General features: G+C 41.2%; 1 protein-coding gene across 2 annotated transcripts in view; it reads left to right on the top strand.

Annotated features, from left to right (window-relative positions):
- Positions 1-21,360, top strand: part of INTS7 (integrator complex subunit 7) — a 62,353-nt gene that overhangs the window by 27,684 nt on the left and 13,309 nt on the right. For both annotated transcript variants that reach the window (XM_078382944.1, XM_020794634.3), the window contains 9 exons: positions 152-286; positions 1,646-1,743; positions 3,778-4,017; positions 8,233-8,370; positions 9,120-9,326; positions 13,844-14,038; positions 16,030-16,133; positions 17,377-17,445; positions 20,952-21,084. In XM_078382944.1, the coding sequence (XP_078239070.1) occupies positions 152-286; positions 1,646-1,743; positions 3,778-4,017; positions 8,233-8,370; positions 9,120-9,326; positions 13,844-14,038; positions 16,030-16,133; positions 17,377-17,445; positions 20,952-21,084 (1,319 nt within the window). The remainder of the gene's footprint in view (positions 1-151; positions 287-1,645; positions 1,744-3,777; positions 4,018-8,232; positions 8,371-9,119; positions 9,327-13,843; positions 14,039-16,029; positions 16,134-17,376; positions 17,446-20,951; positions 21,085-21,360) is intronic.

The raw sequence follows: 21,360 nt of genomic DNA, 5'->3' as shown, positions 1-21,360 counted from the left end.
CACCAACTTACTCCACGAGACTAGCCAATATTGCTTAGCATTACAGAAACAGTTTCCTACTTTCTGTCATTCTTAAAGTATGGAAAAGAAAGTCCTTGATAGAGTTTGCAATGCTGCGGTGTTCAAAAGTGTCCCTCTGCTTCCCATCTAGGAGCAACAGCTACCGCAGCAAGGTCATCTGATCTCATCAAACTAGCACAGGAGTGCTGCTATTATAACAACCAGGATATTGCTGCTCATGGGGTACGGGTTCTGACAAATATAGCTGCTTCTTGTCAGGATAAAGGTAAGCGTGAAAGTATGGACTGGGGTTCCTCCGCATTTTGTGTAATGTGTTGTGTTGTGTTTTACTCTTGGAAGCAGAAGTTCCTTTGAAAATTTGTTGCTAAATTTGAGAGCCTGAGCTCTCAAATATGTTAAACTTACCTGTTTTCTCTTACTGATCCCCCAGGAGTGTTTTGTATCATTCTACCACCAAGCCAATAGAAATTCAGTGAATTTAGCACATCATTCTTAGGTTGAAAACTCTGTGTTATAAGCTTGTAATTACAAACACACGGTGGTCTTGAACTTTTGTCCATGATTTCTCCTAAGGTTCACCATGTTTAGGAAATTTAAGTGCCATTTTAATCACAATTTCTCAGGCTTTTGAGTTATATGTGCAAGTAAAGAACCTGAAAGCCAGGCACTTTCATCTTAACATTGATTTCAAAGAGGGACACAAAAAGTGCCAGAGCTCGTTTCGGAGTTATCTTTTTTTTTTCTCCTCCTAGTGTTTGAGTTTCAAGCAACCAGATTACAGATTAGCCAGCTAATCTGTAATCTCCTTGGCCACTGCTGCTTAAATCTGTCTTCAATCTTTTGTTCCTTACCCTTCTTCAAAAAACCGAAGCCTCTGGCCTCAGTGGAAAGGAAGAAGATAGACTTCCAGCCCACTGTAAGCATGGCAAGTGACAGGCTCGCCTGCTCCACCCACTGGAAATGCTAGGCTGATTTTGTGGCTTCACCAACCAGTTATGCTCTTCTCCTGTGAGTTTTCTGAGCTTGTCTCCACAGGTACTATGCCTCCTAACCAGAGCTTTCCCACTTCTGACTTTTGTAACAGGGGCCATCAGTCTTTCAGAGTAATTGTCTGGTTTTCAAATACCATTCGGTGTAATCAGCAAGTTAATTGAAGTTGTAATTGCTGGTTAAATTTTATTTATTGATTAGTCTCTGATGCCAAGATTGAAGGGCATGCAACTGATTGAGCAGGCTCCAAAGATCTGGCTTTTTGCTTCATGCCAGTTTGATGAAAAAGAAGTCTAAAGATGGCACTGCCTTTTGGTTTGTAGACAAAATGAATAATTGCTCTCGTAACACCCGTGGCAGAAAGAATCTAATGCAAGATCCTGCTGACAGTGTTTCAGGTGGAGTCACCATCCGTGGTTGTGTTAAATTGGATTGGATTTGCATTTGTTTGGTTTTGAATCTCTTTTGACCTTGCCATGTTTTTTCAATAACATGTTCTCTGTATTTCAGATTTATAGATCTGTGGGAGGGAGAATATTTAAAAAGACATCTCTCATAAATGTTGTCCTTCACAGTCAAGACTGCCAGAGTGGGTAGCATTAAACTAATGAGGCTTAACATGTTTTTGTCTTAGATCTCTTACCATTGGAGCAGGATGCAGTTTTTGGCCTTGAATCCCTCCTTGTCCTTTGTAGCCAAAACAGCAGTCCAGGTACTCAAGCAACTTTAAAGGTAAATTATGTAAATCTTTTTTTGTCTGTCATATTAATTTGTGTACGAGGTGTAAAAGTTTAAGAAGCTTATAGCGGAAATGCTTCATTTGCATTCTGATTGTAGACTAAGATTGGTAACCTTGTGCATTAAAAGTAGAAATCTATAGGTGAATGTTACAGGATGTACTTATTAAAAAGTGAAGAATCAAGAGTCCAAAACGTCTTGTATATGCATGTGGGACCTTTGGTGGATTAAGGCATGAGAGAGGATTTGACCTCATGTGGCTTAATTCAGATTTGATTTTGACTCATTTTACTGTTACTGGTGAGAATGGGGTGGGGGTGGGAGTGGGACCAGTTACAGAACTTTAATATGACAGAGCAAGTCAACCTTTTCCCTGGAAAGAACTTTCTGGTTGGGGCTGCTTCCTGCTCTGAACAATGGCAGGATGCAACCTGCTACTGCTTTTCATGACACCGCCCTACATGTCCTGCCTATCCTTGCCTTCCTTTTGACGTTTGTGTATCTTGACTCTGGTGTTCCCTACTCCTACCAAGAATCTGCTTTTCGGTGCATCTGGGATTTCACCCCATATATTTGTTTCTGTTTTTATTCTTTTAAAAGTTTGTATGCTACCATAAGTGCTTGAATGAATGCAAGGTGTGCAGTAGTTTTTGCTAGAATAAATGGCCATAAAATACTTGAGACAAGTGTTAGCTGTTCTATGCAATAAGTAATGCCGTACATGCCTAGGTTGTATGCAACCTGAGGCCTGGCCTAAGTGAAAACATTGCAGTTGGAAGGCTGGGACAGAGATTGGATTTAACAGTGCTATTCCATGCATAATTGTTCACTGAGTCTTGTGGGAGTTAACGTCTAAATATGCACAGGATTACTACTGAAGATTGTATTGTTAAACTTCTTTTAAATCAGATTGGGTTTTAAATTGTGGTTTAAATTTAAAAAAAACATTTTAACTATTTAAATTAAAAGTTTGGGTTTTTAATTAAAACATGATTTAAATTTTGATTCAAATAATGATTCAAAAAAATTTTTAAAGCATTGATTTTTATCTACCTTCTTTTAAATGCAGTCAGTAAATTGCTTCAAGTCACATTGTAAGATTCATTCAGTGGCCTGTTTTCGAATGTAATGTTAAACCATGAATTAGCATAGGATAAGGAGTCTTTGACCTTGACATGCTGATGAACTGCTACATCCATTTTCCTTTAGCATTTCTTAGTTTAGCAGGTACTGATGGGAATTGTGGTCCGTCATGTGGAGGGCCACATGTTCCCCCATCTTGGTTAGTACAACAAGATGAGGTAATTTGCAATTACTCCACCATTGATTGCATGGAGCAGATTAGACATTTGTGCTGGGAACTTGTCATTAGTTTAAATTATGACCAGTTGGAACAAGACAGGTTCAGAAACATAGCTGAATGTAGCTTGTTTCAAAAACCCATTATTTAAGCATTGGGTGAGCAGCATGGCTCTCCAGATGATGATGGACTGTAACTTAGATTGTTCCTCCTTGGCTGTGGTGGCTTGATGGAATTGTAGTTTAGCAACATCAATGAGTACTAGTTGCCCATTCCCAGATAAACTACAGTTCATAGTTCTTGGATGTAGCAATAAACTGGGATTGATTTTAAAGCAGGAAGTGGATGCTCCCAGTCTCCTCATAGTGAGCCAGAGAAAAGCAAGTGGAGAGGGAGATCCATGAGTCTCATTAATAGAATACTATAATTTAGTGGTAGGGCCAAAATGGGCCAGTGCTTCTCATATACTAGGAGTGTGGAATGAACAGTTGTTTTCTAAGTCTTTTATATTATGCTAAAAAAAGTGGTGGAAAAAAGAAGTGTCCCTGATGACCATCCTGTGCATAGTTTTCAGTTTAGAAACTTTGATGATTTGACGAACGACTTCTGTATTTTCTGCTGTGTTGTAGTTTCTGAGTAATGTGAATTTTGTGACCAAAATATAGCTCCTTTTGAAAAGTGATCGTTGTGCAGTGAATACTGAGAAAGTGTCATTTACTTTAATGCAGATCACACTCACTTGCATGGTGAAGTTGGCCAAGAGTCGCCCCCACCTGAGCCAGTCGATTGTTGAATCCTTGTTGACGCAGCTGCACAGTGCACAGGATGCTGCCAGGATTCACATTTGCCATTGCTTGGCTGCAATTGCCATGCAGTTGCCTGTCTTGGGGGATGGAATGCTGGGAGACCTAATGGATCTCTACAAAATGATTGGACGATCTGCTTCAGATAAACAGCAAGAGCTTTTGGTAAGAATGATTGATGCAGGGTCATTGTTGATGATAGCAGCTGGGCTTGGGTGACTCAAACTGAAGAAATGCTAGCGGGGGGGGGGAAAGATGTAGTCTTAATGTTCATGTAACATTCAGTTAGCAGTCCTTGTAAAGTGAGTAGAAAGTATGACATTTTGCAATATTGCATCAAATAAATACATAAATAAATAAATCTCATCCCTGGGTCTTGTTCCGACAGAGGGTTGGTTCCCAATCTTGGGTTCCCAGATGTTCTTGGGTGATAACTCCCAAAAGCCTTCACTTCTAGTTGTTCTGGCCAGGATTTCTGGGAGTTGTAGTCCAAGAGCATCTGGGGAACCAAGGTTGGGAATCAGTGTTGTAGAGGAACAGTTTGCAGACCTGTACCATGTTTCCTTCTGTTTATGTAAGACATTTCCTGCTGTCTGTGTAAGGAGAGGCATTGACAGTGAGAAGGGCTCAAACACAGACGAGACCACTAAATTTAGCCTAGAAGAGGAAAGATCAGTCTTTGGAGGCTTAACTGAGGACATGTAGCTCAGCAACTGATGAAAGAGCACAAGGAATAAGTGAATGGAGTGATTTAGAAACAAGAATTTTAATTGCAATGCCATAGATGAAAGGATTCTAATAAAAGTTATGGAACGTGTCAAAGCTGGGCGCCTCTCATAAGTTGGTATTAAACAGATGCTGTTATTTAGCTAGCAGAGAAAATTTTAAAAAATCTACACCTAAGACCTGAACCATGTGCCCACAAGAGAAGTAAATTCTACCAATTTCAGTGTGAATTTCTATTAAGCAATGTTGCAAGCACATCCTTAATCCCTGTCCAGCCATTAGATGGCACTTGCTTCACGTGGACATTCTGATTGTCTCTGCTTTAGCAAGCACAATGGAAAGCAAATGACTTGTACGATATTGTTGCCTCCTTATTGGTTCCTTAAATTAAAATGAGCAGGTCTTTATTTTTTAATTTTGATCTTATTCCATGGTTTCTGTGTTCCTTTGTGGATTCTTTAGGGCTAACCTTAGGGACCAGCAGAGAGGTGACCAAGTTTGTATAATTACGCCAAATTGTTCAGGATGGTGAAAAGGAAAGTGGCTTATGAAGCACCCCAGAAGGTCCTTTGCAAAGTGACGCACATCAGGACAGAAATTCCTGTTTCATGGATATATTGCTGGGTGTCTGAACTGATGGTGACAGATCAAAAAGAGATATTTAAATCATGTTAGATAGCTTTATCAGTGAAAATGTGAAAGGAGGAACTTTTGTGCTAGGGATGATGAGGAAAAGCATTAATGAGAAAAAAGCCAATGTCATAATGCCTTTTCACAACTCTAATGCAGCCATACTTGAAACACTTCAGATCGTTGTATCTAAGTGGTTCCAAAGTGGTTCCAAAAATATCCACATGTTCTTGGAATAAAATTCCTGTGTAGGCCAGAATTTCTGGGAGTTGTAGTCCAAGAACCTCTTGGGACCCAAGGTTGGGAAACATTCCTGTATCTCAAAAAAAAGTTATTGTAGGGCTCCAAAATGTGCAGAAAAGGGAACCCAAACTGTCAAGTGGAAGAGCATGCAGGAAAATTACAGAGTTAATTTAGAAAAAAGGCAAGTAAATAAATATGAAAAACATCTAAAATCACAGTGATTTTGAGTAAAATTACTGAAACAGAGACATCTACAGTACGTTGGCTTGGGCATGTTGTGAGAATGGCTGACAGTCAGATACCAAAAGATATCCTGTATGGACAATTAGTGCAGAGAAATCACCCCAGAGGGAGACCATAGCTGCAGTACAAGGATATCTGCAGGAGTGATCGGAAGGCCTTAGGAATGGACCTCAACAGATGGGAAACCTTGACATCTGAGCGTTCAGCCTGGAGGCAGGCGGTGCATCATGGCCTCTCTCAATTTGAAGAGACCAAGGCAAGGCCAAGGCAAAAAGGCAGTCCCCAAACCAGCAAAATCAGGGAGCTAGACAGGGGACGGGTTGTATTTGTCTTCAGTGTGGAAGGGATTGTCACTCTCGAGTTGGCCTTCTCAGTCACACTAGATGCTATTCCAAGTCGTCTATTCAGAACACGTTAGCATAGTCTCTTGAGACAGAAGGATGCCTAGGTAGAGGTAATGGTTCCCTTTACACTTAGTCCAGTCATGTCCGACTCTAGCGGGCAGTGCTCATCCCCTTTTCGAAGCCATAGAACCAGCGTTTGTCCATAGACAGTTTCTGTGGTCACGTGGCCAGTGCGACTAGACACGGAATGCGATTACCTTCCCACCGTGGTGGCACTTATTTATCTACTCGCATTTTACATGCTTTTGAACTGTTAGGTTGGCAGGAGCTGGGACAAGCGACAGGAGCTTACTCCATTACGTGGATTCAATCTTACGATTGCTGGTCTTCCAAGTAAAATTAGATAGATTTAAATCAATATAAACTGTAACAACAGCAGGGGAAGGATCCTGCCCCGATGACCTTGTTCTGGGCTTCAAAGAAGCATGTGATTAATCATTGTGGCAAACAGGATGCTAAAGTAGAGAGACCTTTCACTTTTCTTATTCTTTATTATGTACTCAAGAATTAATAAAATAACATTTTACTAACATGTTTGCTAGCCAGAGTTTGTAATCCAGAGCTGCTGAAATCCACGAGGCAGCTCTAGGGAAGCATGTCCAAACCCAGGGCGAATTGTGCTGGGGCCTGGACTGGTGATGTTTTAAAACCAAGAATGCAGAATAATGTTTTGATGTGAAAATAAATCATGGGTTCCCACGTCCTTTTCCCTATCCCTCTCCTCCATGCAGAGTGTGAACTCTTCCATTTCTGATTTAAAGCAAATGATAATTTGTTATTTTGTTGGAACCAGGGTGCGTAAGGTGGAGATTGGGGCTTGCTTGACAAGCCACAACTGCCTCCCTCCCTCCTTGCCTCCTTACCCTCAGTCTCTCTCCCTCTCTCTCCTCTCTCTCTCTCTCTGATCATGCAGTCCTCCCCTCCTCCTTCCCATTGCAAAAGGAAAAACAGCCCTCTTCTTGCAAGAAGAGAATTTGAGTGGCACATAGATATATAGCTCTGCAGGAGAATGTAGAGTAGTCCCATGTTGGAGAATATGGAGATTCCCTGCTCCCAATTTCAACCAAACGACCTGGCTCCTTAAGAGGCCAGGCGCATTTGATTTCAGTTTTATTTTTGCTGGAGACATTCAAAAGAAAGGCATTCAAAATGCAAGCTTCATGGCCCCACAGGCACGCAGGTAATAAAGCAACCCAAGTCTCAAGCTATATTTATTTTGGGTTTGTCCGCATTGTTATGTAGAGAGTGCCTAGTTTAAATTAAAGTTTAAGTTTAAACATAAATTGCAAGGCTATGTAGTCCGGTCATGCTGACTGGTGAAATTTTTGACTGACTGGTGAGACATTCTAAAATGTTTCAAGCCCTGGTGGAGATGAACAACTTGGAGACCATCCAGGTGTTGTTGGAATACAGTTCCCATTATCCTTCATTAGATTAATGTGTGGGGCTGATGGGACTTGCCATTTTACCACATCTGGAGGTTCATGTATATGACATCCCTCATTTTCTCACAAACTAGGATTTCAGACTGAGGGCTGATTGTCATTGGTAACTACAGTGGTGCCTCGCTTAACGAGTGCACCGTATAGCGATGTTTCCGTATAGCGATCCCTTTTTCGGGATCGCTATACGGAAACATCCCCGATCGTCGCAATGGGGAAAACCCGCATTGCGAAGATCGGGTATTGCGGCGGCCATTTTGGAGCCGCCGAACAGCTGATCGGCGGTTCCAAAATGGCCGCCGGAAGCCCGGAAATGGCTGCCGGCAGCCGTTTTCGTGCCCTGCCCTCGCTTAGCGAAGGCGCGAAAATGGCTGCTGGCACTTGGAATCCTCGCTGAACGGGTAAGTAACAAAGGTATTGGAACGCATTAAACGAAGTTTAATGCGTTTCAATACATTTCCCCTACCCGTTTAGCGATGATTTCGCATAGCGAGGGTTAATCCGGAACGGATTAACCTCGCTATGCGGGGCACCACTGTATATTTTGGTTATAAATTGCGATATGAGTACCAATTATTTTAAGTTAGGAGGAATAAGGCGCTTTTGAGCCTGATGTTCCTGTTGTTAGTCTTAAAGCAGTTTATCTTTGTTGTACCTGAAAAGGTTTGTTTTCTTAATTGTCCCCTCATTAGGTCTCTCTTGCTACTGTGATATTTGTTGCCAGTCAGAAGACGTTATCCTCTGATGTAAAAACTGTTATCAAACAGCAGCTGGAAAATGTCTCCAATGGCTGGACAGCTTACAGGATAGCCAGGCAAGCTTCCAGAATGGTATGTGTCATCAGTGCTTATAAATAAGGTTTTCTGATCTCATCATCTTCCTTCAAATTAATTCTTTGTATTTAGTTTTGAAGGCTGCCTTTTTTTTCCTGTACTGGAACTCCTGGTCCATTTCAAGGAAAGCATAATTTAAAGTAGAATTTAAATATGTGAGCGTATTTCAGATTGAAATCACTTTGGAGCCAAATACCAGTTAATGCTGGGTGAAAATCTACAGTTACTTTTCAAAACAGACTTTTCAAAATCGGGCTGCTGAAAAAGGTTGGCTGCATGCTGGAGCATTGTGAAACACAGGAAGCTGCCTTATACATAGACTATTGGTCCATCTATCCCATTATTGTCAAACTTGACTGGCAGCTGTTGTCAACTTTCAGGGAGGATGTTGTGCAGCTCTGACTATACCCAGGATACTTGGGAGATGCTGGCTATGCTAGCTGGGGAAGACTGGACTAGGGACCCAATCCATCTGGAGGTCACCAGGTTGGAGAAGCCTGGTGCATACCAATCTGTCAAGCATTTCATCACATTTCTCCAACAGGGACATCTTTTGGTGGGATGTGGTGGGAAGAAATTTTTAAACAGGTTTCATAGACTTACATCTTGGTTAGAGTCAGCCTATAAATTGCAAGCATGGATTGAGCTTGTTTCAGATATGTCCCCAGTGCTGTAAAGCAATTTGTTTAAGGGCTACAGAGATTGTTCTGCAGTTTTGATAACCTGTTTCCCATTGCCTTCCATAGGGTAACCATGGCATGGCCAGAGAGCTCTACCAAAGCTTACTGACTCAGGTGGCCTCTGAGCACTTCTACTTCTGGCTGAACAGCTTGAAGGAATTCTCCCACGCAGAGCAGTGTTTAGCAGAGCTGCAAGAGGATGATCACAGTTCAGCACTTTCTTGCATTGCTAAGTCACTAAAATCTTATCACAAAGGAATAGCATCCTTAACGGTCAGTGTAAACTCTTTTTCCCCAGTACTCATTGCAGATCTGTAAGTCAAAGCTTTCATCTCTCAACAGATTCTGTGTTTAGCTACAGCTACCAAAGACCCTGGAAAAAAATCAGTAGTGTCTAATTGCCTTATCTGTTTTCCTGGATCACAACTTGCTAAGCACTGGGCACTTTTGAACTTCGCGGGAGCTGTTCAGCTCAGACTGTGGAGCTTATGTAGGACTAGGAGGATCCCCTGTTTTGTGACTCCCTGCCATGCCCTAATGTGGACAGGTGCTTACATGAACCTCATTTTCCTCCCAAGAAGATCCATGCACAGCTAGCTGAGCAACTTGCCAGTGGCCCTGAAGCTCATTCCTGGTACAGTGTCCCTTTTGCTCCTGTGGGACCAGCAGGTGAAGAGGGGGGTAGACCTCAAAACCAACCAGTAACACAGACAACTGGTGTGAAGAACTCCAGTGCTCTGCCTAAAATATCTGGATCCAATGCCTCCTCAGATTTCCAACAATGAGAGGGTCTGCTGGGAAGTCGTGCTCTAAGGAAGTCCTACATCTGAATAGGACTGAAATCTGACATTCCTGCTTTCTTAAAGAATTATAAGGTAAAGGTAAAGGTTCCCCTTGACTATTTTTGTCCAGTCGTGTTCGACTCTAGGGGGCGGTGCTCATCCCCGTTTCCAAGCCATAGAGCCAGCGTTTTGTCCGAAGACAATCTTCCGTGGTCACATGGCCAGTGCGACTTACACACGGCCAGTGCGACTTACCTTCCCACCAAGGTGGTCCCTGTTTATCTACTTGCATCTGCATGCTTTCGAACCGCTAGGTTGGCGGGAGCTGGGACAAAGCAATGGGAGCTCACTCTGTCGCGTGGATTCGATCTTACGACTGCTTGGTCTTCTGACCCTGAAGCACAGGCTTCTGCGGTTTAGCCCACAGCGCCACCATGTCCCTTAAAGAATTATAGTTACTCCATAATTTATTTGTGTTATTTTATGAGAATACTTTTTTATCCTGTTTTCCCTCCTGTGAGCAGAAGTTGTCTAGCAGCAGAAATAATGGTCAGAACCCTGTTATTTTACATGAGTATTGATTTCCGGGGGGGGGGGGGTGTAACCATGCAAGCTACTTGTTCTTTAGAACTGTTTACTGTACACTCCCAAATGCCTCAGTTGAATAGACAATTGCATGCCTGATCACACAGCAGATAGCAAGTAACAGGAGGGAAATGTTTGCACATGCAGTTTTCCTCAACAAGATCTTGGTCAGTAAGTTTAACAACTAAAACATCTTTACAATTTAAGGCAGAAACAAAGCTCAGTAAATACTAAAACACAGCAAAGGATCTACTAAAACAGCAGATAAAGCTACAATAGGAGGATGAAATGTTTAAAATATTTTTTTAAAAGAAGCAGTGGAGCAACAGCTTAAAATTTATATATTAAAGATTTTTTTCACCCGCTTTCCAGGCAGCCATTAATCAAGAAGTGAGGGGGCCTACTTTAGAAGAGAGTTTTGGAACTTTGGCATAGCCACTGAAAAAGCCCCCTCCCTTGTCCCAATGAAGCTTCTTTGGAAATGTTTTCTAATACACAGGGAGACCTCCAAACAAGAAAGACCAGATATCCTTGTCTCAAACAATTAAGGACTTTTAGCATTGTTGCCAATGCTTTGAATTATATCTCCGAAAGTCAGACATCTGTATACTTTTAAAGTGCTACAGTGTTTTTGTATATTGTTTTGTTAGAAGAGTACATCGGTGGAACCAGTTACCTCAGGAGGTGGTGAGCACTCCATCATTAGAGGCATTCAATAGAAAATTGGACAACCATCTGAGAGATCTGTTTTGATTTGGATTTCTGCATTCACTAGGGGGTTGGACCCAGTGGCCTCATAGGCCCCTTTCAACTCCATTATTCTGTGATTCTACAATGTTTTTGTTTTGCTTTATTTTGTCTGATGTGCTTTCACAAATGAGCACAGCTACGTACTTCTTCAAAAACTACAGCTGTTTCAATAACAGAGTCATGTATTCATGGTTCCTGTTGACACATCAGGTTCAGCTGGCAGACACTCTCCCTATATGCAACCAAGATCTAGGTATTCAGGTTTCAGCAGTAAAGTTCTTCCATAGTTAGACTGTCCACACTAACACATTGTCAGTTAAATCTTTATTGAACAGGCAGTGTGGGCAATGCAGAAATGAATATCTTTACTGGAACAATGACTTCATTAATACAGTAACATGCAATTTGCTCTGTCAATAGCATCAGTTGTAAACTACTGCTTTTTGAGATGCTGACTGCTTTGGTACTTGCATTTTCTCTGGAACAAGAGTGGAAGAGTGAAGTCTGAACAATAGCAATCTTGGTGCTGATTTGAACAAGCTCAGATTCTTTTATGTAACCAAGAAAGTGCCAGAGTTCCCTTCCATAAAATGAAAAAACCCTCTCACTCTTGCTTGTCTTATTTAATGAAATTTTGTATTAGCTGGAGTGGAACTATTTTTCTGTGTTCTTTCAGCAAGGGATGTTAACTTGTTCTGTTGAACAAGGAACACTGTGTCGCAGAATAAGATGGAAATGATTTGCACTTTGGATATATAAAGTTTGCATATCATTGTCATTACATTTTTTTATTTGTTTATTTACTGTGCTTTTATGGCCACCTTTCGGACAGGTGCAGGGATGTAGTGGGTTAAACCGCTGGAGTCTCTGTGCTGCAAGGTCAGAAGACCTGCAGTCGTAAGATCGAATCCACACTACGGAATGAGCCCCCGTCGCTTGTCCCAGCTCCCATCAACCTAGCGGTTCGAAAGCATGCAAAATGCAAAAATGCGAGTAAATAAATAGGTACCACCTCACTGGGAAAGTAAATTGCCACTGTGTCTAGTCACGAAGGCAAAGACTTGGAAAAAATTACTTGCACTATTTCTGTTACACACAATTTCTCTTACACAGTTTTTTATAATAGGATTCTGGCTTGTGATAGTTGGAGCTTTCTAGAAGAAAAGTGAAATGTACATGTATAAATAAACACAGCATTGCTTTTGTCCTTTCATATGTATTTCTGGAGACACAAGGTCTCATTTGCACACATTAAAGAGGGAGCCTGCAGAAGAGTACCAGTAGAGGTAGTGTGGATACATATAGCTGTGAGAGATAACTTGTCCAGGTGTCTCCAAAAATGGCAGTATATGTACATACATTGTCTCTTCAAAGTCACTTTTTTGGCAGAAGATGATGGGCATAATTCTTATTTAGCATTCTAGTTCTGTTATGTCACTGTAGTCTTCCATGATGCAACATGAATGTCTATGTGTCTGACTCGGAACAAAGCAGTTTGTTAGCTCAGGTGAGCAGAAATAAAATGGTACCTAGTTTATACAGAGCAGAAAATTATTTAATTGCTTAACGTGATGAAAACAGTCCCAATTTCAGTAAAAGAGTTATGGTACAAAGAAATGGATGCTAAATTTAGTTTGCCTTTGAAACGTAGGTGCTGTAGATTGAATCTTTTGTTCACCTAGAGAGCATTTTATGGAGCTCTGTAAAGGTGGCCTTGTAATTTTCTCATTTCCATGGGCAGATACTGATTTGATTGTTTCCTGTGTCATTGGCCCTGCCCTTTGAGTGGATATGGTAATCGCAGATCTTGTTTACTAGCTTGCTTATCAGTTTCAGCGCAACTCGGGCAAAGATGTTTATTGAGAAAATGCTGCTACTGCAGAAAGTGTAAAAGCTATGTGTCTCCATGTCCTTTACAAGGGTCCAGCTTGTACTTCCTCTGCCTGCTTTGCCCTATCCCAAATTTAATTTTAGTTCTATATAGAATTCCAGTATCACATTAAGAGCTGCAAGGTCCTGGGCTTAACTACAGAATGATCCTGTAATATTTCTTTATATCCATCACAAAGGTGGAACAAATGCAGGAGGAGGTGATACCTTTATTAGCCTGCTAAAAAAATCAAACGAACAGCAGGCTTTCAATAATAATTCTTTTTCTCATGAAAGAGAAAATTACCATTTTCTCATGAATTATCATTGAAAGTTTGCTGTTGTTTGTTTGATTTCTTTTGCTTTGTGTTGTGGTCTAATAAAGGTATCACCTGCTCCTGCATTTGTATTGTTTTGGAGACTGTGCAGCCTTTTTCTGATTTTTTTTTCTGAAGCTGGAACAAATATTGATGACTGCATTCCATCCTGGTTTCTGTCATCAGCTGCTTGTTTCTTTGATTTGCATCTTTGGAAAGTAACAACTGCCCCTCTGGACATTTTTTTGATCTACAGACCATTATAAGAGTGTCTTGGAAATTCTCAAAAATTATAGGCGGGACCTAATTTGTTAATACTGACTACAGAGAGTAATGAACCCCTGATTGATTTTCATAAACAAAAACCACCAATTTTTAACAAATTATCCAGCTTGAGCAAATCCCCTTTTTTTCCTTTGGGGAAATTATTTCTGCATTATTGAAAGATCATTACTTAGTGACATGTTACTGTTTATTTTCTCCCCAGGCTGCCAGCACACCTCTTAACCCTTTGAGCTTCCAGTGTGGGTTTGTTAAGCTCCGGATTGATCTTCTTCAGGCTTTTTTTCAGCTCATCTGCACCTGCAATAGCCTGAAGACCAGCCCCCCACCTGCCATTGCAACAACAATTGCTATGGCTTCAGGCAGTGACCTCCAGCGGTGTGGACGCATTTCCAATCAGGCAAGTCCAGTATATTTGTTGTGCAAGCAAAAGCACATCCTGGCTTGGACTTCTAAGAGAAATACAGCAAGCTCTTTGACTAGTTCATTGCAAAGTGAGGTCCCTTTTGCTGTTGACATGGTACAGATAATACTGTTCTTGCTAAGGTGGATCTTACAGTGGAGAGCATTCCATAACCTTGAGGCAGCCACCAAGAAGGCCATCTATGGCAGTGATGGCGAACCTGTGGCACGTGTGCCACAGCTGGCATGTGGAGCCCTTTCGTCTGGCACATGAGCCATAAGGTCGCTACCCCGCCTCCCCACAGCCAAACCTCATGAGGCGGCTTCAGCCGGGATTCCCCCTTCCGCCACCACTTCCAGGTCCTCCAGGTCCGTCAGCATGATTCCCCCTTACACTGCCACTTCCGGGTCCGGGTCCACCGCTATTGCGGTGGTGACACACCACCTGCTGTTCCCACCCCCACCCCCATTTTGGGCATACGAGCCCAAAAAGGTTCACCACCACTGATCTATGGGGTCTCTGACAAGCATATTCGTAAAGGTAACAGAGCCAAGAGGAGAGCCTCCCGGGAAGACACCTGAGGAGGTGATATGTGGAGATATAGTCCTAGAGATAGCCTGGATCTAAGCTGTATGGGACTTTATAGGTCATAATCAGTGTTTTGAATTGAGCTTGGAAACAAACTGGTGGCCAGTGAAGCTGTTATAACAAAGGAGTTTCTGAACCATCTTCAAAGACAGCCCCCTCCACAAGTGTATGTCACTTCTTTGATGGGTTCTGCAGAGTTTTCCATCTTGTATGTGAACTGGAATGGCTTTTATCAGAAGCACAGCCTTCACTGTTGTTGTCCCAGAGCTTGAGAATGTCTTCCCAAGAGTGCTTTTCTTGGCATGTTTTTCTCTCTGTGTGTGGTGTGCTTTCAGTTTGGCTTGATTTGGTCATTTGATCTTTTCAAAATCAATTAAGCTTGTGGATTTCTGTGAATAATTGTGCCCACTGCTTTAAAGTGTACAGAAAGTATATCAAGCTGTAAAATAAATATCCTTTATTTCAGTGCAGTGCTATTTTAATATAGTGGATAATATAGTGTAACTACATTACACTAATTGACCATGGAAAGTCAGTGTGGGGTGATAAAACCATCCCTTAAAAATATTTCACATTCCTGGAAACTCTACTAGGGTTGTCATAAGTCATAACCAACTTGAAGACACACACATCCTTTATTTCAGCATATAAAAATTCCCTGAAGGAACCAAAATAATATACTGTAAAAATTTATCAGATCGGAACAAGTTAATAATGCTAAAAAAACTAACAGTATTTTTGTTTCAAGGTCTTTAACTCTCAATTCTCCAGCATCTGGGACAGTATGATAAATTCCATTTACTATCTAAAAGTCAGATTAGATCTAGCCAAATAAGCTTTAGAGAGAAAAACATCCCAAAAAAAACTCTGAAGAGATGCTCATCTCAACCTAAGTGGATGGGTGAATTACTAGGAATTGTTAAGGGCACAAAATGTATTCTATACAATGAAATAAAGCTTCAGAGCAAATAGATGGAGAAGAGGAAGCCTGGCTAGGCATGCTTCAATATGGAAGGTAACACAGAAAGCCCTGGCAAATTTAAGGCACAGACAGTGTGTTTCAGCTGGCTTTGGATCAGCCTGTCGAGCCTCAAGGTCCTTTCTTCTGTAGGGCTAGCAAGAGCCTGGAACCAAAGAAAACAAGGAAGCTTAAGCAGCTCTGAGTGAGTCTATGTTGCGAGGCAGCGTAAAATTTAGTAATTCTCAATGGGGGGGGCGGGGTCTCTAGATTAATGCCTTGCAAGTTGATTGAGGGCATGAGGGCACCATGCAGGGGGGCACTGTTTGCTCCATCTTTTCTCACTATGTCTTAAAATAAAAGATCATCATTTTTCTGTATAATCCGTCATCAGTTCTGTTTTGGTTTTGTGCCCCCACCCCTTCCCCCACTTCTGCTGCAGATGAAACTCTCCATGGAAGAATTCAGGAACCTGGCCGCAAGATACGGAGATCTCTATCAATCATCCTTCGATGCAGACTCAGCAACTCTGAGGAATGTAGAGCTGTATCCTGCTGTTTAAAGCAAAAGGGCCTGGTTATTCTTCCAAAATAGTCATGCCTTCCACCTGAGGATTTCATGTGGGAGCTCAGGAGGTGCCAAACTTGGGGGGCAAGCATAGCTTTCATACAAGCTAAGCATGCCAGTTCTTTTTTTAAAAGCATTATGAAACATTACTGCAATTTGCTAGACAGAATTCACTGCTAAAGATATGACTTTTTTTACCAAGTCAGAGCATTGCTCAGTCTCAGTGGTTCCCAACCTTGGATCTCCAGATTTTTCTTGCACTGTGACTTTCAGAAATCATGGCCAGCACAACTAGTGGCAAAAACATTTGGAAGTTTTAGTCCAAGAACATCTGGTAACCCAAGGTTGGGAAGCACTGTTCTACCGAGTTTAGCAAAGCCCACTCAGCTCAAATCCATCCCTTAGAAATGACTTTCTGAGGTCTTCCCCATTCTTACTGTTCTAGATATTTCATTTTTTCCACTAGTTTAATATGCAAGGAATTGAACCTGCCAACACTTACATGCAGAACACGCACTTCTGGTGCCAAGTAAAATTATATCTTTGTTCAGATGGTATGCCTGCAAGAATGCCTGTTTGCCTTTGGAGTTAGGCACTGGATCACAGGTAGATTTTGTTAACACAAGGAACAGGATGCTGCTGATTCCCTCACCCTGCTATCTAAGAGGCTCATGTTCTTTGCCGCCTTCCTTTTGGGGCAAGTTTTCTTTTCCTTTTGCTCTGAGCATGTACTTCTGTAATGAACATCCATGTTGTGTGTATTTCTCTTGCTTGTGGCCTATACCTGCTTTGGGCTGCTCGCCAATGTTGCTAGATCACATCCCCTGAACTCATCATCCCAAGCCGTTCTGGTTTTAGTAGAAACTGTCAATGTCTTTTTAGTCTTTCCCCTCCCCCTCTCAGAGCAGTGAGAAAGGAATTTTCTTTTCTTACAAAGATGCAAGCTCAGGTTCCCTGGAACCTTGTCAAACTATTACATTAACGTCTCACATTACGTTACAAAGGATGCTGTGTATGTGTAACACGAGTGTGTTTGCTTTCATGTACTCTGTACATGAACCTGCACATTGTACTAGTACCTCTGTCAGGAAATTGATTAGAGGTCCTTGCCATGAGCAGAGGTTGGTCAAAATGCCATGCTGATTATACTAACTTATGACTTCTGTTTTTTTGCCATATAATGCCATATCTTTCATGTGTTCATCTTTAATGCTGTATCAAGACAGCAGCAGAGTTGCTTATTGATATCACATGCAATTGAAGCTCTGATTTTAGATCCTGAATCTGCCAGGTAAGTGTGATGCAAGATTATTTTCCTCAGGCTCTTATCCCTTTTTTTTTAAACTAATGACCATTTAAACATAAAACATTTATTAACGCAGGAGGCTCCAATCGTAGTTTACTTCCAACTTTACATGTTGCATAAAATTATCCAAGGCTTTGAATATATGGGGGAGTCTATTCAGGTTGCCCTTTAGTTTAGTTACTCATCTGTAATGTGAATTGTATTTCACTGAAAAGTAAATAAAACTTGCTAATTTGAGTAAGATACTCCATGCATTTTTCTAGATTTTTTTGGTTGCCATAATGATGGTTCTCCTGCTTACATTTTTCTTTTTTCTTCTTAACTGTGGAAAAGACAAAAACAGCAACAACAACAACAACAACAACAACAACAACAACAACAACAACAACAACAACAACAACAACAACAACAAGTATGTAAGAGAAATACCAATATTGCCCCCCAAAAGGCTATCTTATCTAAACTGACAAGACCTATTTCACTTTCAGTGAAATACAATTTAACGTGTGTGTGTGTGTTCTGTGTTGTCAAGTCAGAACTGACTTATAACAACCCTAATAGGGTTTCCAAGTAAGTGAGATATTTAAGGAGTGGTTTTACCAGTTCCACCCCACCCCCAGTGAGTTTTTATGGCTGAGCAGGAATTTGAACCCTGGTCTCCAGAGTTCTAGTCTGTTACTCTATCCGCTACACCACACTGGAATTTTTTACAGATGATTAAGTAAGCTAAACAGTGATTTGACTAGACTGTCCCATATATTCAAGGCCTGTCTAAAGGTAAAGGTTCCCCTTGACAATTTTTGTCCAGTCGTCTTCGACTCTAGGGGGCGGTGCTCATCCCCGTTTCCAAGCCATAGAGCCAGCGTTTGTCCGAAGACAATCTTCCGTGGTCACATGGCCAGTGCGACTTAGACACGGAACACTGTTACCTTCCCACCGAAGTGGTCCCTATCTATGTGTAATTTATTTTGCTTTTCCCAATTCATTGGTATTTTGTTAAAATACAGTGGTGCCTCGCTTAGCGAGGTTAATCCGTTCCGGATTAACCCTCGCCCAGCGAAACATCGCTAAATGAACTTAAAAAGCTCATAGGAACGTATTAAAACTGATTTAATACGTTCCTATGGGCTTAAAACTCACCGTTCTGCGATGTTCCTCCATTGCGATAGCCATTTTGGATGCCTCGTTAGCGAGGCAAAATAGCGGTCACCATTTTGTTTTAGCGGCGGCCATTTTGGAACCGCCAATCAGCTGTTCGCTATGCTTTGATCGCGTCCGCGCGATCATCGCATCGCGAAAAAAGCCCATAGGGGCCATCGCTGAGCGAACGCTCCGGCGATGGCCCGCAACCCCTCGCTATGTGGTTTCATCGCATAGCGAAGCACTCGCTATGCGAGGCACCACTGTATTAACTTAAATTAACATGTCAGCATTATACCACAGTTGTAACGTGACTCAACTTCAAACTGAGATGAATCACAAAAAATGTGGAAGGGCAATACTATAACGTTCAACACATCCTTGTTTACATAAATATAAATATGCAATAAATATTCCTTTCAACACAAATATCAAAAGTCCATTAAAGGAAGTCCTGCTTGCATTAAAGTTCATAAATGACTGGGTTGAAAGTGAACCGTTAAATGAACTGGCTTGAGAGTGGTGAAAAGATTTAGAAAAATTAAAACCGAAGAAATAATGCTGAAATTGTACTTTTATTATCTTCTAGACTGGCAGCCTATCCTTTAAGAAACCTTCTGTGTTTCCTTTAAATCTGAATGTAGTAGGAATATTGCACCTGTGCGAAACTGAGGTGCTGTAGGTTAACACTTTTCAAACCTTTTCTCTTTAGGAAGTGTCTTTTATATTGTTAAAATATGAGGAACCCCTACGTATGTCCTGAAATTCATGAATACTATAGAGAGGTCTGGAACAGTTCAGTTCACCATTGGGTTTCAATTCACTCTCAGCCATAAGAATCTGAAGCACAGTCTAGAACAATTATCCACTACAGGGACAAGTTGCTTTGCTCCTTTTCTGGTGCTCATACAACATAATCACTGGAATGAACTAACCTGTTCCTACTTGCACTTTTCTGGGTCCCTGTCAGGGTTCTCTACTTTTTTGTTGCAGCTAGGATACCACTGGGAATTTCTAGTATTATGAAGTGGCTTAAGAAGAGAGCCACTTGAGAGTATTGACAAATCAAATTCTTCCTCTGCAGAGAGGCAAGGAAGTTAAAAGAATATTTTTAGACTCATTATGGCAGCGGGGATAACACTGCATCACTTATTTTATAAATTGAAAATGCCCACCCAAAAGCAGGAAGAAACAGGAAGGGGCGAGGAGGGACATTTTTTTTTTATTTGACTTGTTTTAAAGGTCCAGTTGAGAACCTGCCTGCAGGCGAATCCACTGCCGGCTGAAAGATACCACCGATTCTCTGTGTTTGATGAAAAGGCAGCTTTAAATTTAAAAAAATAAAACAAAATAGAAATCAACCCAAGCAGTGACATTTTGAAGGCTTGGAGAGGGGGGTTGACTGTATTTTAGGAGTAGAGAAGAACATTCTGCTAAGATTCAGTTTTTGCTAAAGTTAACGGTGTATGCTTGTCTTCAGGCAGATCATTAGCAGAGATCCATATGTGTGGCATTGGCTTCTCTTGTTCACCAGCAGTAGCTTTTCCCCCTCTACCAACACCTTCTTTCCCCATCTGCTGTGCTTGTCATAGAATTCAGAGAAGGGAAGATGAGTCTGTCATATTACGCTTTATTTTGGAGCAGCCAAAGCCACACTGACTTTTCATATACTCTAAAGCCCACTGGGAGATGTCTCCTCTGTTCTCCCAGGCTATAGTAGAGAAGGGTGTTTCTTATGCTTTGTTGAGCACAGGAACAAATTATTGCCCATAATGAATAGATACACATTGTTCTTTTGCCAGACCAGCATAAGAGAATGCCTTCTCTGTAGACGGCATCCATACGTAATTGCAGAATTGCTAGAAGAAGAGATAGCACATGTTTATATACTCTTATAAAGGACATTCTCCATGTATTCAGCTCTTTCTTTAAAATGCCAAACGTGATGCAAAGGCAGCCACCACATAAGTGTATCTGACATATGTTTGGAAATCTTTAATAAAAATGTGCAGGGAATCCAGTAGGAAAACTAAGGATGTACATATTTAGTATAAAATGCAGAATGATTAGAAAGATGTGAAGGGTGATGTAATGGCTAGTACTGAAAAGAGGAAAGAAACAGAGCAGGTTACTCTTCTTGAGGTCCTGGGTAATGCCGAGTAACTTTGTACAGATACTATTTATCATTAATATTTTTATACTACCCATTACTATTATCATGGTTATAGTTGTTCCTCCTGCTTTTCCTTCCAAACAGAAAGCCCACAGCATTGATATATACAGTACAAGATTTTGAGGGCACATTAAGGAGAATTTTTCTGGACATCACTAGAATTGAATTTCTTTTATAGCTTTCAGGAATATGGTTCTGCTGGAGTGGCACACGCCACGAGTGAATATGAAAGGAGAATGATGTCGGTGTTCACTCATGTATTGGAGGAAGTCGAATCACTGAATAGGAAATACACCCCTGTATCCTACATGGCAAGTAATTCCTATCTTTTCAAAGAGACTTCTGAAATAATGGTTTTGTATGTTTCTTTGCATTAGAAAGTCAAAACGTTGAGTCTCCAGGTTTTCATTGGCACCAAAGAACTTTCTAGCACAGAGACAGAAAGCAATATCTTTCAATGAAAGGTGAAGCTGGAAGATCATTTTGTGCTGCGAGTACACTATTTTTTTTTTAAATGATTTATCCTGCTGATTTTTAAGTAGTAGCAATTTCAGATCATTCAGTTAGAAATGACAAGATTCACTTCA

The sequence above is a fragment of the Pogona vitticeps genome, chromosome 1 (genome assembly GCF_051106095.1).
Source record: "Pogona vitticeps strain Pit_001003342236 chromosome 1, PviZW2.1, whole genome shotgun sequence".
Lineage (NCBI taxonomy): Eukaryota > Metazoa > Chordata > Lepidosauria > Squamata > Agamidae > Pogona > Pogona vitticeps.
The sequence above is the reverse complement of the archived record's forward strand: the minus strand, read 5'-3'. Positions and strand labels throughout refer to the sequence as shown.